Source organism: Agelaius tricolor, unplaced genomic scaffold, assembly GCF_023055355.1.
Source record: "Agelaius tricolor isolate 1412-34295 unplaced genomic scaffold, bAgeTri1.0.p SCAF_97, whole genome shotgun sequence".
Lineage (NCBI taxonomy): Eukaryota > Metazoa > Chordata > Aves > Passeriformes > Icteridae > Agelaius > Agelaius tricolor.
In genome coordinates, this window is record NW_027269357.1 from 279,519 (window position 1) to 294,985 (window position 15,467).

At 66.0% G+C, this 15,467-nt stretch overlaps 2 protein-coding genes across 18 annotated transcripts; both read left to right on the plus strand.

The window, feature by feature from the left end:
- Positions 1-40: 40 nt before the first annotated feature.
- Positions 41-6,807, plus strand: ZNF653 (zinc finger protein 653). 8 transcript variants are annotated; one of them, XR_011677395.1, is made up of 10 exons: positions 41-452; positions 1,093-1,136; positions 2,288-2,497; positions 3,355-3,705; positions 4,636-4,780; positions 5,236-5,368; positions 5,790-5,904; positions 6,010-6,109; positions 6,196-6,386; positions 6,417-6,807. XR_011677395.1 is itself a non-coding variant. In XM_071418928.1 (10 exons), exons 1-9 carry the CDS (start codon positions 163-165, stop codon positions 6,369-6,371), a joined length of 1,587 nt encoding a protein of 528 aa, XP_071275029.1. In that variant the 5' UTR covers positions 41-162; the 3' UTR covers positions 6,372-6,386; positions 6,417-6,807. The 8 variants fall into 8 exon arrangements, 7 of the variants coding, with proteins under 7 accessions (XP_071275029.1, XP_071275028.1, XP_071275033.1 ...); XM_071418928.1 differs by having other exon boundaries at positions 5,987-6,109; XM_071418927.1 differs by having other exon boundaries at positions 5,987-6,109; positions 6,196-6,807.
- Positions 6,808-7,581: 774 nt separating this feature from the next.
- Positions 7,582-15,251, plus strand: ELAVL3 (ELAV like RNA binding protein 3). 10 transcript variants are annotated; one of them, XM_071419040.1, is made up of 8 exons: positions 7,582-7,763; positions 8,731-9,019; positions 9,675-9,778; positions 10,377-10,530; positions 11,383-11,599; positions 12,104-12,142; positions 12,257-12,603; positions 13,159-15,251. In XM_071419040.1, exons 1-7 carry the CDS (start codon positions 7,755-7,757, stop codon positions 12,600-12,602), a joined length of 1,158 nt encoding a protein of 385 aa, XP_071275141.1. In that variant the 5' UTR covers positions 7,582-7,754; the 3' UTR covers position 12,603; positions 13,159-15,251. The 10 variants fall into 10 exon arrangements, with proteins under 10 accessions (XP_071275141.1, XP_071275142.1, XP_071275143.1 ...); XM_071419041.1 differs by having other exon boundaries at positions 13,223-15,251; XM_071419042.1 differs by having other exon boundaries at positions 13,243-15,251.
- Positions 15,252-15,467: the final 216 nt, after the last annotated feature.

Here is a 15,467-nt window from a genome sequence, read left to right on the forward strand (position 1 = left end):
CTTTGAGGGATCCCCAGTCAGTTTCTCGGGGCCCCCTCCCCAAAACCCCGGGAGCTGGGGCAGAACGCGTCCCGCGCATGCGCACCGAGCGCCGCGACGCCGCCGCGACATCATCACAGCGCGACGCGACGCCTCGGTGACGTCACCTCAGCGCGCCGCGGCATGAGCGCGGCCGAGCGCGGCCCCGGCGGCCCCGGGGGGGGTCCCGGTGGTCCCGGGGCGGGCCCCGAGCCCGGCGGGGGCCGCAAAGCGCGGGGCCGGCCCCGCCTGACCGACACCGACCGCGCGCGGCGGCGCCTGGAGTCGCGCAAGAAGTACGACGTGCGGCGGGTGTACCTGGGCGAGGCGCACGGGCCCTGGGTGGAGCTGCGGCGCCGCAGCGGATGGAGCGACGCCAAGCTGGCGGCCTACCTGCTGGGGCTGGAGCGGGGCCAGCGCAACGGGCGGCGAGGGTGAGCCGGGGGGAACCGGGGAGAACCGGGGGGAACCGGGGGGAACCGGGGAGAACCGGGGGAAGGGGCGCTGGGGGGGTGGGGAGGGGTCCCGGAGGGGTTTGGGGGGGTTGGGGGTCGTTGTCGGGGTCCCCCCGAGCGGGGCTGGGGGCGCGGAGCGGGCCCGGGGCTCGGCGGGAGCGGGCGGGAGCTGTCCGCGGTGCTGGAGCGGCGCTGGGCGGGTTACCGGCCTTGCTCCTCCTGCTCCTCTTCCTCCTTCTCCTCTTCTTCACTCTCCTCTTCCTCACCCTCTTCTTCCTCAGTCTCTTCTTCCTCAGTCTCTTCTTCCTCACCCTCTTCTTCCTCGTCCCCTTCCGTCTGTTCCGTCCCTCTTCCTCTCCTGCCTCTCCCTGCTCTTCCTCACGCTCCTGGGGGATGAAGAACGGGCAGAGGGAGGAGGAGGAGGAAGGTCCAAGGGAGGGAGGGAGGAGGAGGAGGAAGGCTAGGAGGATGAGGATGAGGATGGAAGCGAGGGGCTGGATAAGGAGGAGGAAGGGAGTGGAAAGGAGCAGGGTTGGGCCGAGGAGGAGGAGGAAGAGGAGGGAGGCTGGGGAGGAAGGCTGGGGGCCCTTCCCCTTCTCCCATCGCTCTCTCTCCGCAGCAAACCCTGGGAGCAGCTCCCGAAAAAACCCAAACGCAAAAAAAGTGAGTGTGGGATCTTTGGGGGGCTGGGGGGGAAGCCCAGGGGTCCTCACTCTACTCTGGGGGGTTCTTCCCCTCATTTCGGGGGGTTCTGCCCCTCATTTTGGGGGTTCTGCCCCTCATTTTGGGGGGTTCTGCCCCTCATTTTGGGGGGTTGCTCCTCCTCATTTTGGGGAGTTCTGCCCCTCATTTTGGGGGTTCTGCCCCTCATTTCAGGGGTCATTACTCCAGTCTGGGGGTTCTGCCCCTCATTTCGGGGGATTCTGCCCCTCATTTTGGGCGTTCTGCCCTCATTTTGGGGGGTCCTGCCCCTCATTTTGGGGGGTTCTTCCCCTCATTTCGGGGGGTTCTTCCCCTCATTTTGGGGGGTTGCTCCCCCTCATTTTGGGGGGTCCTGCCCCTCATTTTTGGGGGGTTCTGCCCCTCATTTTGGGGGTCATTACCCCAGTCTGGGGGCTCTGCCCCTCGCTCTGAGGGCGCTGCTCCTCGCTCCGGGGCTCTGCTGTTCTGCCCCTCACTTTGGGGTGCCTGTGCCCCACTTTGGGGGTCTGGACCCCTCATTTCGGGGTCCCCCACCCTTTAGGGCACCGGCAGAACATGAAACGTGAACTTCCACAAGCTTGGCTTTGGGCTGTGTGAGGTTTTGGGGGTTTGGGGTTTGGTGCTGTGGTAGGGCCAGCGCCGCCCCTCGCTCTGGGGGTGCCTGTGTCTGACTTTGGGGGTTCATACCCCGATGTGGGGGTCTGTACCCCTCATTCCGGGCTCCCCCACGCCTCAAGGCACTGGCAGAACATGAACTTCCACAAACTTGGCTTTGGGCTGTGTGAGGTTTTGGGAGTTCAGGGTTTGGTGCTGTGGTACACCCAGCGCTGCCCCTCGCCCTGGGGGTGCCTGTGTCTGACTTTGGGGGTTCATACCCCGATGTGGGGGTCTGTACCCCTCATTCCGGGCTCCCCCATGCCTCAAGGCACTGGCAGAACATGAACTTCCACAAGCTTGGCTTTGGGCTGTGTGAGGTTTTGGGGCTTTGGGCTTTGGTGCTGTGGTAGGGCCAGCACTGCCCCTCGCTCTGGGGGTGCCCGTATCTGACTTTGGGGGTTCATACCCCGATGTGGGGGTCTGTACCCCTCATTCCGGGCTCCCCCACGCCTCAGGGCGCCGGCGGAACGTGAACTGCCTGCGGCACGCCGTGCTGTGGTACGAGGACCACGGCCAGCGCTGCCCGTACGAGCCGCGCCTGGCGGAGCTGGAGCCGGCGCTGGGGCTGCTCACCACGGCCGTGTGGCAGTGCGAGCGCGGGCACCGCTACTTCCAGGACCTGCACCCGCCCCTGCGGCCCCACAGCGGCTCCGAGGGCGAGGACGGTGGGCGCTGGGGGGGCCCGGGGGGGTTTGGGAGGTCAGGGGGTCTTGGGGGGGTTTGGGGGGTTTGGAGTCTGGGGGTTTGGGAGGTCAGGGAGTTTGGGGTTTGGGGTGTGTGGGGTTTGGGGTGTGAGGTTATGGGGGTTTGGCGTGTGGGGGCTTTGGGATTTGGGGTGTGTAGGGTTTTGGGGCTTTGGGATTTGGGGTGTGTGGTTTTGGGGTTTGGGGGGTTTGCGGTTTGGGTTGTGTGGGGTTTGGGATGTGTGGGATTTGGGGTTTTGGGGATTTGGGGTGTGTGAGGTTTTGGGGGTTTGGGTTTTGGGGGTTTGGGGTGTGTGGGGTTTGGGGTTTGGGGTGTGTGAGGTTTGGGCTTTGGGGTTTGGGCTTTGGGGTTTGGAGTGTGTGAGGTGTGAGGTTTTGGGGGTTTGGGGTGTGTGGGGTTTGGGGTTTGGGGTTTTGGGAGTTTGGGGTTTGGGGTGTGTGGGGTTTGGGGTCTGGGGGATGAGGGGTTTGGGGTGTGGGGAGTTTGTGGGGTTTGGAGTCTGGCGGTTTTGGGGGGTGCATGGTGACTTGGGGTGTGGGGGATGTGAGTTTTGGGGTTCTGGGGTGCTGCGTGTGGGGTTTGGGGGGTTTTGGTGTGTGGGGTCTGGGGGCTTTGGGGCGCTGGGAGTGGGGCACAGGCAGGGATGGGCTCTGGGGGTCTTTGGGGGGTCTGCCCGAGTTCTTTCTGGGCTGTTTGGACTCTCGAGGACATTTTTGGGCTCTCCATGGCATTTTTGGGGTTTCCCGAGGGATTTTTCCCTCCTGGGGGGGGGTCAGAGCCTCCCCCTGACTCTCCCCCCCCCCTCCCCTCCCCGCAGCCCCCGGCTCTTCCTCCTCCTCCTCCTCCTCCTCCTCCTCGGGGGGGTGCAGCAGCTCCGGCTCTGAGGCGGCTCCAGCCGCGGGGGGGGGGGGCGGTCCCGCGGTGCCGGCCCCGCCCCCCGGGGGTCCGGACCCCCCCCCGCCCCCCCCCGAGGCTCTGGAGGCCGTGCTGTGCCTGCCCCTCCCCCCGCCCCTGCTGCTGCTGGGCTGCCCGGGCCCGGGGGGGCTCCAGCTCGGCCCGGGGGGGCTCCAGCTCGGCCCGGGGGGGGCGCTCCAGGTGCTGCTCCAGGGAGGGGGGGGCGGCGCCTTCCCCGCCCCCGCACCTGAGGAGCCACAGCCCGGCAAGACAGGTGAGGGGGGGAGGGGGGGAAATGGGGGGGAAATGGGGGGAAATGGGGCGGGGGGGGTCGGGAATGGGGGGGTCGGGGAAGATTTGGGGTCAGGAATGGGGGTTTTGGGGTCAGGAATGGGATTGGGGAAGACTTGGGGTCAGGAATGGGGAATTTGGGTCGGGAGTGGGGGGTTTGGGTCAGGAATGGGGAATTTGGGGTCAGGAATGGGATTGGGGAAGATTTGGGGTCAGGAATGGGGGGTTTGGGTCAGGAATGGGGGGTTTGGGTCAGGAATGGGGGCAGTTGGGTTGAGGAATGGGATTGGGAAGATTTGGGGTCGGGAATGGGGGGGTCGGGGAAGATTTGGGGTCAGGAATGGGGGGTTTGGGTCAGGAATGGGGAATTTGGGGTCAGGAATGGGGGCAGTTGTGTTGAGGAATGGGATTGGGAAGATTTGGGGTCAGAAATGGGGGGTTTGGGTCAGGAATGGGGGCAGTTGGGTTGAGGAATGGGATTGGGAAGATTTGGGGTCAGGAATGGGGGGTTTGGGTCAGGAATGGGATTGGGGAAGATTTGGGGTCAGGAATGGGGAATTTGGGGTCAGGAATGGGGGGTTTGGGTCAGGAATGGGGAATTTGGGGTCAGGAATGGGGAGTTTGGGGTCAGGAACGGGGGGCTTGGGTCAGGAATGGAATTGGGGAAGATTTGGGGTCAGGAATGGGGGCTTTGGGTCAGGAGTGGGGGGTTTGGGTCAGGAATGGGGGAGTTGGGTTGAGGAATGGGGAATTTGGGGTCAGGAGTGGGATTGGGGAAGATTTGGGGTCAGGAATGGGGAATTTGGGGAGCTTTGGGTCAGGAGTTGGGGCTCAGGGGGGTCTGGGGGCCAGAACCGGGCCGGGGCGGGAGCTGGGGGGGTCCCGGGGGTCTCAGCAGCCCCACTGACGGCAGAGGAGGATGAGGAGGAGCCGCTGCTGAGGCTGAAGCAGGAGGAGCCGCCCCCCCCTCCCCCTCCGGAGCCCCCCCGGGACCCCTCCCCAGCCGAGGAGCCCGAGGGGTCGGCGATCATCTATGAGATCCCCAAAGAGCCAGAGAGGTCGGGGGGCCCGGGGGGCTTTGGGGGGCCCTGGGGGGGGTTTAGGGGGTCCCTGGGGGTTCCTGGGGGGGGCTATGGGGGGCCCTGGGGGGGTTTAGGGGGTCCTGGAAGGGCTTTGGGGGGGCCCTGGAGGGGTTTAGGGGAGGTTTAGGGGGTTCCTGGAGGGTCTTAGGGGGTCCTGGAGGCCCTGGGGAGGTTTAGGGGGTCCCTGGGGGGCTTTGGGGGGTCCCTGGAGGCCCTGGGGGATTTAGGGGGGATTTAGGGGGTCCCTGGGGGGGTTTAGGGGGGATTTAGGGGGTCCCTGGGAGGGCTCTGGGGGTCCATGACTGCTTTATTTGGGCAGATTTGGGAGTTTTGGGGAGGTTTTTTAGGGGAGGGTTTGTTCCGGGTTCGGGGGGCTCAGGTGAGCTCCTCTCCCACCTGTCCCACACCTTTTTGCTGGGGGGGGGTCACAGCCGGCCCTGCAGGCCCCGGCGGAGCCGAAGGGGCCGAGCCCCCTCCCCAGAGCCCCCCGAGGACCCCCCCGAGCCCCTGAGCTGCCCCCACCCCACCTGCGGGCAGGAGTTCAGGACCCTCAGCAGCGTTCAGGTACCTGGAGGGGGGGGAGGAGCCCCTCACCTGTCCTGGACCCCCCCCCCTCACCTGTCCTGGACCCCCCCCCTCACCTGTCCTGGACCCCCCCTCACCTGTCCCGGACCCCCCTCACCTGTCCTGGACCCCCCTCCTCACCTGTCCCAGACCCCCCCCCCCTCACCTGTCCCACACCCCCCCTCACCTGTCCCAGACCCCCCTGACCTGTCCCAGACCCCCCTCACCTGTCCTGGACCCTCCACACCTGTCCTGGACCCCCCCCGGACCCCCCTCACCTGTCTCAGACCCCCCTCACCTGTCCTGGACCCCTCTCACCTGTCCCAGACCCCCCTCTCACCTGTCCCAGAACCCTCCTCACCTGTCCCACACCCCCCTCTCACCTGTCCCGGCCCCCCCTGACCCCCCCGGTGCCCCCCAGTCCCACCTGCGCCAGGTTCATTGCCGGCCCCGTGCCCAGGTGTGTCCCCAGCCCGGCTGTGGGAGGAGCTTCCCCCTGGCCAAGCACCTGCGGAGCCGCAGGCCCGGGCACTCAGGTGAGACCCCCCAGGTGCGCTGCGCCCCCCCGGCCCCCCCCCCCGCTCCCTGCAGGGGGCGTTACCCGCCGGCCCCTCCCAGGTGAGCCCCCCCGTTCCCCCCAGGCGCGCGGGAGTTCACCTGCGCCACCTGTGCCAGGTCCTTCCAGCGCAGGAGCCACCTGGAGCTGCACAGGAGGACGCACACGGGGGAGGCGCCCCTGCAGTGAGTGAGGGGGGGTGTGGGGGTCCCGCCAGGTGTGGGTGGGGAGGGGTCCCCGGGCTCACCTGGCCTCACCTGACCCCATCCAGGTGCGAGGTGTGCGGGTTCCGCTGCCGCCAGCGCGCCTCCCTCACCTGGCACATGCGGAGACACGGGGGGCTGCAGGGGCACCCCGAGCCCCGCGGCACGTAGGGACCCCCCTGGGCCGCCTGGGACCCCCCCGGGCCACCTGGAGCCACCTGGAGTCACCTGGGACCCCCCCTGAGTCACCCGGAGTCACCTGGGACCCCCCCGGGCCACCTGGAGCCACCTGGGACACCCCTGGACTCACCTGAGCCCACCTGGATTCACCTGGGACCCCCCCCCGGAATCATCCGGGCCCACCCTGGGCCCCCCCAGACTCACCTGGAGCCCCCCAGATCCACCTGGGACCCCCTGAACTCACCTGGGACCCCCTGGACTCACCTGTCCCCCCCCAGGTGACCCCCCCCAGGTGCCCCTGTCGCCCCCCCCCCTCACGATTTATTTATTTATTTATTTATTTATTTATTTACTTATTCCCTTTATTGTCACTTCTCCCCCCACTCCGGCGACACCTGGGGGTTTCTGGGGGGGGGGGGGGGGTCCAGGGGGTCCCGGGGGTCTGCGCCGCCCCCCCCCCCCCAGGACCCCCCCCTCACTCCATTAAAATCGGGAATTTTTGTGATGGTTCTTTTTTGGGGGGGGGGGGCTCGGGGGGTCTGGGGGGTCCCGCAGGGTCTGGGGGTCCTGGGGGGGTCCTGGGGGGGTCCCTCAGGGTCTGGGGGGGTCCCTCGGCGCTGCCCCCTCCCCATTTCGGGGGGCGCCGCCCCTCGGGGCAGCCGCGCTCGGGCTCGGCGCTGTCCCCGGTGCTGAAGCGGCGGCGGCGGCGCCCGCGGCCTTCATCGCCCTCCTCCTCCTCCTCCTCCTCCTCCACCTCCTCCTCCTCCTCCTCCTCCTCCTCCTCCTCCTCCTCCTCCTCGTCCATCCCCCCCCACCCTTCCTGCGCTTTCTGCTCCGCTCCTTCCTCCTCCTCCTCCTCCTCCTCCTCCATTCCCTCTTTCTTCCTCCTCTCCATCCCTCCCCGTCCTTCTTCCTCCTCCTCCTCCTCCTCCCGTGGGCGGGGCCCGGGGGGTCTCGGGGGGCTCGGTTCTTTTTTTTGGGGGGGGCCGGACCGACCCATCTCTTTTTGGGGGGGGTGCGGACGAACCCACCTTTGGGGAGGGGGGGGGGACGGTCGGACCCACCTTTGGGGAGGGGGGGGAGCGCGGACGGAACCACCTTTTTTGGGTGCGGGGGGCGGTCGGAACCACCTTTTTGGGGGGGGGTCGGGCTGACCCATCTCTTTTGGGAAGGGGGGGACGGTCGGACCCACCTATTTTGGGGGGGGGGGCGCGGACTGAACCATATCGGTGGGGGGGGGGGTGGGGTGGGGTAGCGGGGGGGGGGGCGGTTTTTGGGGGGCCCCGCCCCGCGCCCGCCCAAGGACGTTTAAAGGACCGAGCCGGGGCCGCCGCTCGCAGCGCCCGGAGCCGCCGCCGCCGCCGCCGCCGCGACCCCCGGAGCCCCCCCCGGGCCCCCCGAGCCCTCGGGGCCGTGCGGGGCCCCCCGCCCCCCCACCGGCGACACGATGGTGACGGTAGGAACGGGGATTTGGGGAGGGGGATTTGGGGAGGGGGATTTGGGGAGGGGGATTTGGGGAGGGGGATTGCGGGGTTCCCCCCCCCCCCCCATCTCCCATCCATCCTCCCCATCCCCCTCCCGTGCGCCCCCCACCCCCAGTTCCCAGCCCCCCCTCCCTCCTCCTCTCGGTGTCCCCCCCCTCCCCATGAGGTGTCACACGCTCGGTCGGGGACGCGGCGTCACACGCGGGTGGCGGCACCTGCGGGGACCCGCGCGGGCGAGGGAGGGGCGCGGACCCCTCCCCAAACCGCGGCGGTTTTGGGGGGCGGAGGGGAGGGGGGGGGCACAAGCCACCCGCGCGTGTCGCTGTCCCCGCGCGTCGCTGTCCCCACGCCCCCCGGGCCGTGGCTGGTGGCCCCGGGTGTCCCCATCGCCCGGTGACAAAGGGCCATTGTCACCCACCCCGCGCTATTGGGGAGGGGGGGAAGGGGCGGGGGCGCTGCCGCACAATGGGGGGATTGTCGTCCCCCCCCCACCAATGGCCCCACCCGGGTGTCACTGTCCCCCGTGCCGTGTCCCCGCCTCCCGCTGGCCCTGTCCCCTCCCTCCCCGTGCCCACCACCCCGCTGGCGCTGTCCCCTGGCTGTGGCCATGCCCGCCCTGTCCCCGTCCCCATCCCCTCGCTGTCCCTGTCCCCTCGGTGTCCCCCTGTGACACCCCCTGTCCCCACGATCCCTCTGTCCCTGTCCCCTGGCCATGCCCGCCCTGTCCCTGTCCCCATCCCCTCGCTGTCCCTGTCCCCTCGGTGTCCCCCTGTGACACCCCCTCTGTGACACCCCCTGTCCCCACGATCCCTCTGTCCCCTGTCCCCTGGCCATGCCCGCCCTGTCCCTGTCCCCTCGCTGTCCCCGTCCCCTCGCTGTCCCCGTCCCCTCGCTGTCCCCGTCCCTCGGTGCCCCCCTGTGACCCCCCTGTCCCCCCAGCAGATCCTGAGCACGGTGGAGGCGCAGGCTCCCAGCGCCGCGGGGCCCTCGGGCTGCGGCCCCGTCCCCGTCCCCGTCCCCGTGCCCGTGGTGGCCGTGCCGGGCCCGGGGGTGGCGGCGGCGCTGCCCAACGGGGCCCCCCCGGGTCCCCCCCCCGTGGCCGACGACAGCAAAACGAACCTGATCGTGAATTACCTGCCCCAGTCCATGAGCCAGGAGGAGCTCAGGAGCCTCTTCGGCAGCCTCGGAGACATCGAGTCCTGCAAGCTCGTCAGGGACAAGGTCACCGGTACCGGCGGGGACACGGGGACAGGGAGGGGACACGGGGCAGGGCATGGGGACACGGGGACATGGGGCAGGGCAGGGACAGGGGCAGGGACAGGGCATGGGGACACGGGGACAGGGACAGGGACAGGGCATGGGGACACGGGGACAGGGGCAGGGACAGGGCATGGGGACACAGGGACAGGACAGGGGGACACGGGACAGGGACACAGGGACACAGGGATGTGAAGTGTGGGAGATGGGACACAGTGACATGGGCAGATGGGACAAGGAACATCATGGGGACATGGGCAGTGGGACAAGGGACACAGGGAAATGGGACACGGTGACACAGGAAGGGAGAGGGGACACAGGGACCTGCGGGGACAGGGACAGATGGTGACCATGGGAGCAGGGACAATTCGGTGTCCCCCCCTGCCCCATGACCCTGTCCCTGTCCCACACTGTCCCCATGACCCCGGTGTCCCTGTCCCCACACTGTCCCCATGACCCCGGTGTCCCTGTCCCCCCAGGTCTGACCCCGAGTGCCACATCCATGGGGACACAGGGGACACAGCGAGGCTGGCGGGGTGGCTCTGGGGACGGGGCTGGGGGTGGCTCTGGGGGCGCAGGGGGCAGTGCCACCCCAGGGACGGTGACACGGTGACACCGTGCCCCAGGGCAAAGCCTGGGCTACGGCTTCGTCAACTACGTGGAGGCCGGCGACGCCGACAGGGCCATCGGGGCCCTCAACGGGCTCAAGCTGCAGACCAAGACCATCAAGGTGACCTGGGGGTGGCACCTGGGGGGCTTTGGGGTGGTGGAGGCACCTGGGGGGCACCTGGGGAGGGGGGGCACATGTGGGATCCTTCAGGGGGGCCCATTGTGGTGGAGGGGGCACCTGTGGGTCCCTTTATGGTGGAGGGGGCACCTGTGGGTCCCATTGTGGTGGAGTGGGGCCCATTGTGGTGGAGTGGGTCCTTTTGTGGTGGAGGGGGCACCCGTGGGTCCCTTTGTGGTGGAGTGGGCACCCGTGGGTCCCTCTGTGGTGGAGGGGGCACCTGTTGGTCCCTTTTGTGTTGGAGTGGGTCCCATTGTGGTGGAGGGGGCACCTGTGGGTCCCTTTGTGGTGGGTGGGAGGCACCCGTGGGGCCCATTGTGGTGGGTGGGAGGCACCTGTGGGTCCCTTTGTGGTGGGTGGGAGGCACCTGTGGGTCCCATTGTGGTGGAGGGGGCACCCGTGGGTCCCTCTGTGGCGGGTGGGAGGCACCCATGGGTCCCATTGTGGCGGGTGGGAGGCACCCATGGGTCCCTCTGTGGCGGCTGCGAGCCCCGGGTGCTCGGTCCCCCTGGCGGTGCCGAGGCCTCACCTGTCCCCTCAGGTGTCCTACGCCCGGCCCAGCTCGGCGTCCATCCGCGATGCCAACCTGTACGTGAGCGGGCTGCCCAAGGCCATGGGGCAGAAGGAGATGGAGCAGCTCTTCTCGCAGTACGGCCGCATCATCACCTCCCGCATCCTCGTGGACCAGGTCACGGGTGAGGCTGGGGGGGCCCGGAACGCACCTGGGATGGGGGGGGGACAGCCCTGGGATGGGGGGTCCTGGGGGTCCTGGGGGAGGTGGGACAGTCCTGGGGGGTCCTGGGGGATTCTGGAGGGTGGGAAAGTGGGAAATGCCTGGGAATGGCGTCCTGGGGGATTCTGGGGGGTTCCTGGGGGTTCTGGGGAATAGGAAATGCCTGGGAATGGGGTCCTGGGGGATTCTGGAGGGTTCTGTGGGGTGGGAAATCCCTGGGAATGGGGTCCTGGGGGATTCTGGGGAATTTTGGGGGTTCTGGAGAGGTGGGGCTCCCCTTGTGGGGGTTACCCAGCGATCCCTTTAGGGGTCTGTGGGTGGGCGAGGCATGGAGGGGGTTCTGTGGAGTTTTGGGGGGTTCTGTGGTTTCTGTGGGGGTCTGTGGGGTTCTGGGGGTTTTTGGGGGGTTCTGTGGTGTTCTGGAGGGTTCTGTGGTGTTCTGGGGGATTTTCGGGAGGTTCTGTGGGGTGCTGGGGGGGTTCTGTGGATTCTAGGGGATTCTGTGGGATTTGTGAGGGTTCTGTGGGGTTTTGGGGAGGTTCTGTGCAGTTCTGGGGGATTTTGGGGGGGTTCTGTGGGGTTCTGTAGGGTTTTGGGGGGTTCTGTGGTTTCTGTGGGGTTCTGTTGGGTTCTGGGGGATTTTGGGGAGGTTCTGGGGGGTTCTGTGGCTTCTGTGGTGTTCTGTGGGGTTTTGGGGAGGTTCTGTGGGTTCTGTGGGATTTTGGGGGGTTCTATGCGGTTCTCTGGGGTTCTGTGGTGCTCTGGAGGATTTGGGGGGGCTGTCCCCGACCCCCCCTATGCCTCACCTGCGCAGGTGTGTCCCGGGGCGTGGGCTTCATCCGCTTCGACAAGCGCGTGGAGGCCGAGGAGGCCGTGCGGGGCCTGCACGGGCAGAAGCCGCTCGGGGCAGCCGAGCCCATCACGGTCAAGTTCGCCAACAGCCCCGGGCAGAAATCGGGGGGGGCCCTGCTGAGCCTGTGCCCCGGGGCCCGGCGCTACGGGGCCCTGCACCCCCCCCCGCAGCGCTTCCGGTGAGACACGGGAGCCCCGGGAATTTGGGGGGGACACACCGGGGAATGGGGGGGTACACCGGGAATTTGGGGGGGACACACCGGGGAATGGGGGGGATACACCGGGAATTTGGGGGGGATACACCGGGAATGAGGGGGGGACACCCTGGGGATGGGGGGGATACACTGGGAATGGGGGGACACCCTGGGAATGAGGGGACACCCCAGGAATTGGGGACCTGGAAATGGGGGATATCCCTGGGAATGGGGGGGACACCCCGGGAATGGGGGGACACCCCAGGACCTGGGGACACCCCCAGAATGGATTTCCAGTGGCTGGAAATAGGGGATAGCCCCAGGAATGGGGGTCCTGGGGGGTCGAAGGGGTGGGAGCAGGAACCCCAATGACCCTGGGAGTGCCCACAGGGGGGGTCTCGGGGCGTGGGACCCCCCTGGGCACAGAAACCCCCCCCCTGTCACCAGGGCCACCCCCGCTGTCCCCTCTAACACCCCCTCCTCCCCCAGCCTGGACAATTTGCTGAACGTGGCCTATGGGGTGAAGAGGTAACACCCCCCCCTCCCCACTCCCCAAACCCCCCCAAACCCCCCCAGACCCCACCCCGGGGACCCTCCCCGGCCCAGGAGGGCCCCCGGGCGCCCCGGCTGACCCCGGGCCAGCCCGCTGTCGCTGCTGCCCAGGTTCTCCCCGCTGGCCATCGAGGCGGTGCCGGCGCTGGCCGGGGTGGGCCTGGGCACGCCGGGGCCGGGCTGGTGCATCTTCGTCTACAACCTGGCGCCCGAGGCGGACGAGAGCGTCCTGTGGCAGCTCTTCGGGCCCTTCGGCGCCGTCACCAACGTCAAGGTGATCCGCGACTTCGCCACCAACAAGTGCAAGGGCTTCGGCTTCGTCACCATGACCAACTACGAGGAGGCGGCCATGGCCATCGCCAGCCTCAACGGCTACCGCCTGGGCGAGCGCGTGCTGCAGGTGTCCTTCAAGACCACCAAGCAGCACAAGGCCTGAGGTTGGTGTGCTCCGTCCCCATGGGGATGTGGGGGTCTCCTGTGGGGATGTGGGGATCCCCCCTGGTGGAATTGGGGTGCTCCTTCAAGACCACCAAGCAGCACAAGGCCTGAGGTTGGCGTGCTCTGTCCCACCCCATGGGGAGGTGGGGGTCTCCTGTGGGGATGTGGGGATCCCCTCCATGAGCACCGTGGTGGAATTGGGATGGTGAATTTGGGGATCCCGTCTGTGGGAACCGTGGGGAAAGGGGGGTGGAGAACCTGGGGACCTTGGGGACCTTCAGGGACCCCCAAGAGCACCATGGAGACCATGGAGGAACCCAAATGGAGACCTTGGGGACCTTGAGGGACCTTCAGGAACCCCCATGAGCACCATGGAGGAACCCAAATGGAGACCTTGGGGACCTTGAGGGACCTTCACGGACCCCCATGAGCACCATGGAGGAACCCAAATGGAGACCTTGGGGACATTCAGGGACCTTGGGGACCTTCAGGGACCCCCATGAGCACCATGGAGACCATGGAGGAACCCAAATGGAGACCTTGGGGACCTTGAGGGACCTTCAGGGACCCCCATGAGCACCATGGAGGAACTCAGCTGGAGACCTTGGGGACATTCAGGGACCTTCAGGGACCCCCATGGACACCATGGAGACCACGGAGAAACCCAACTGGAGACCTTGGGGACCTTCAGGGACCCCCATGGGCACCATGGAGACCATGGAGAAACCCAGCTGGAGACCTTGTGGACCTTGAGGGACCTTCGGGGACCCCCATGGAGATCATGGAGAAACCCACATGAAGACCTGGAGACCTCAGTGTCCCCCCCATAGACACCATGGAGAAACCGACCATGGAGACCTCGGGGACCTTCAGGGCCCCCCATGAGCACCAAACACATCCTGGAGACCTCAGGGTCCACCCATGAGCGCCATGGAGACCACGGAGAAACCCAATTCAGGTCCTGGGCACCCCCTTCCATGGACACCAAGGACATCCTGGGTCTCCAGGAGATGGAGAAACGCACCTGGAGACCTTGGAGAGCACGGGGGAACCCCCCCATGAGCGCCACAGACACCATGGAGACCCCCGAGAGCCCCTCCATGGCCACTGAAGACAGCGTGGGGACACCTGAGGCACAGCCCGGACACCTGGACACCCTCACCTGTCCCCGACGGGCGCCCTGAGGCCTCCTCCAGGTGCTGCAGGGCACTGGGAGGGGCCCTGGAGAGCCCCCCCAGGACACTGTGGACACACCTGGGACCCCCTCCCCGGGTACCCCGACCCCACCACTCCGGCAGTGGCCGGACCACCTGGAGCGGTGCCCCCCCCTCACCTGATCCAGGTGTGTCCAGGTGGGGGCTGTGCCCCCCCTTCCCTCCACTCCAGGACTCCAGCAAGGGGGAAGGGGGGCGGGGGGGGGCGTCTTCCCGCTCTCTCCTTCTTTCCATGTTTTTCCTTCATTTTCTGGGGGAGGGGGAGGAATTTTTGGGGAGGAAGAGCAAAAAGTAAGGATTAATCAGGTGTTTCATTAGACCTGTTACCCGTTATCAGGTAAGGAGGAGCGTGGCTGGCGCAGGGAGCGGCGACTCCTCGGCAGCCGCCGGCCCAAATCCATCTATTTTTATAGCAGAATATTAAGAAATATCCCCCAAAATCCCCAAAACCGCCTTTTCCAGAGGGGGTGAGAACCTGCTTTGTGCTCCCCGAGTTCCTTGGAAGCAGCTTGTGAACCCCAAGAGAGATCAAGGCAAGTTTTGGGGGGCCAGTGGCACTGAAATGCCAGGGATTGCTCTGGTACCCCCGAAACTGGGAGGGAGGGGAATGTGTCTTGTCACACTTCCCCCTCCTCCCTTCCCAAATTCTCCAAAACGGGCCATTTTTGCCCCAAATTACTCCACTTGCTGGAGTTTGGAGCCTCCTTGTCCAAAAAAAAAAATAAAGGGCGGAACCCCACCTGAAAAGCCCCAACCCTGAGTTCCCCCATACTCCTTATCATTGTTATTATTCTTAATTATTCTTCTTATTAATTATTATTGATGTTATTATTATTATTATTATTATTATTATTATTATTATTATTATTATTATTGCGATTCTTATTTATTTTCCCTTCGCCGTCGGGATAATTTCTCACTTTTCAGTGGTTTAGTTCCCATTTATTTCCTATTCTTCCCTGGTTTTTCCCTGATCCTGGCACTCCCCGGGACCCTCTTTTTTCTCCCCAGACCCTTCCCCAAACCCACCCCAGCTCCTGGTTTTTTTGTGTCGTGCCTGTGTGAAGCTTCTTGTAGTTTTAATTATTATTAATATAAATATTTAGGAGCGACCCCCGTTGTCCAGATCCGCCATCACCACCCCCCCCCCCCCAAACTCTGACCCCTCCATCCCCTCTTCCAGGGATCCAGCCCTGGAATTTGGGGAGGGGGGCCAGGGGACCCCCAATTCAGTAGCAATAAGGGGTCCCCACCTCAGCCCCGGCCCATTTTTGGGGGGCCCAACGCGGGGACAAAAGGTGCCCAGGGACCCCCTTGTGGCACTGCGGGACCCCTCGGAGGGGACCGGGACCCCCCCGGCCCCCACCCCTGGACTCGACTCTTTGTATTTTTCATGGAAAAAAAAATCAATAAAAAAATTTAAAAGGCAGAAATTGTTCGTGGTTTCGGCAGGGAGGGACCGGGCGGCTGAGGGAGTGTCAGCCATTTCCCCTCACGTTTGCTGCGCTTTTCCTCTCACATTTCCTGCCTTTTTCCCCTCACATTTCCCTCCATTTTCCCCTCACATTTCCCGCTCTTTTCCCCTCACGTTTGCCCCCATTTTCCCCTCACGCTTCTCGCTCTTTTCCCCTCACGTTTCCCTCGATTTT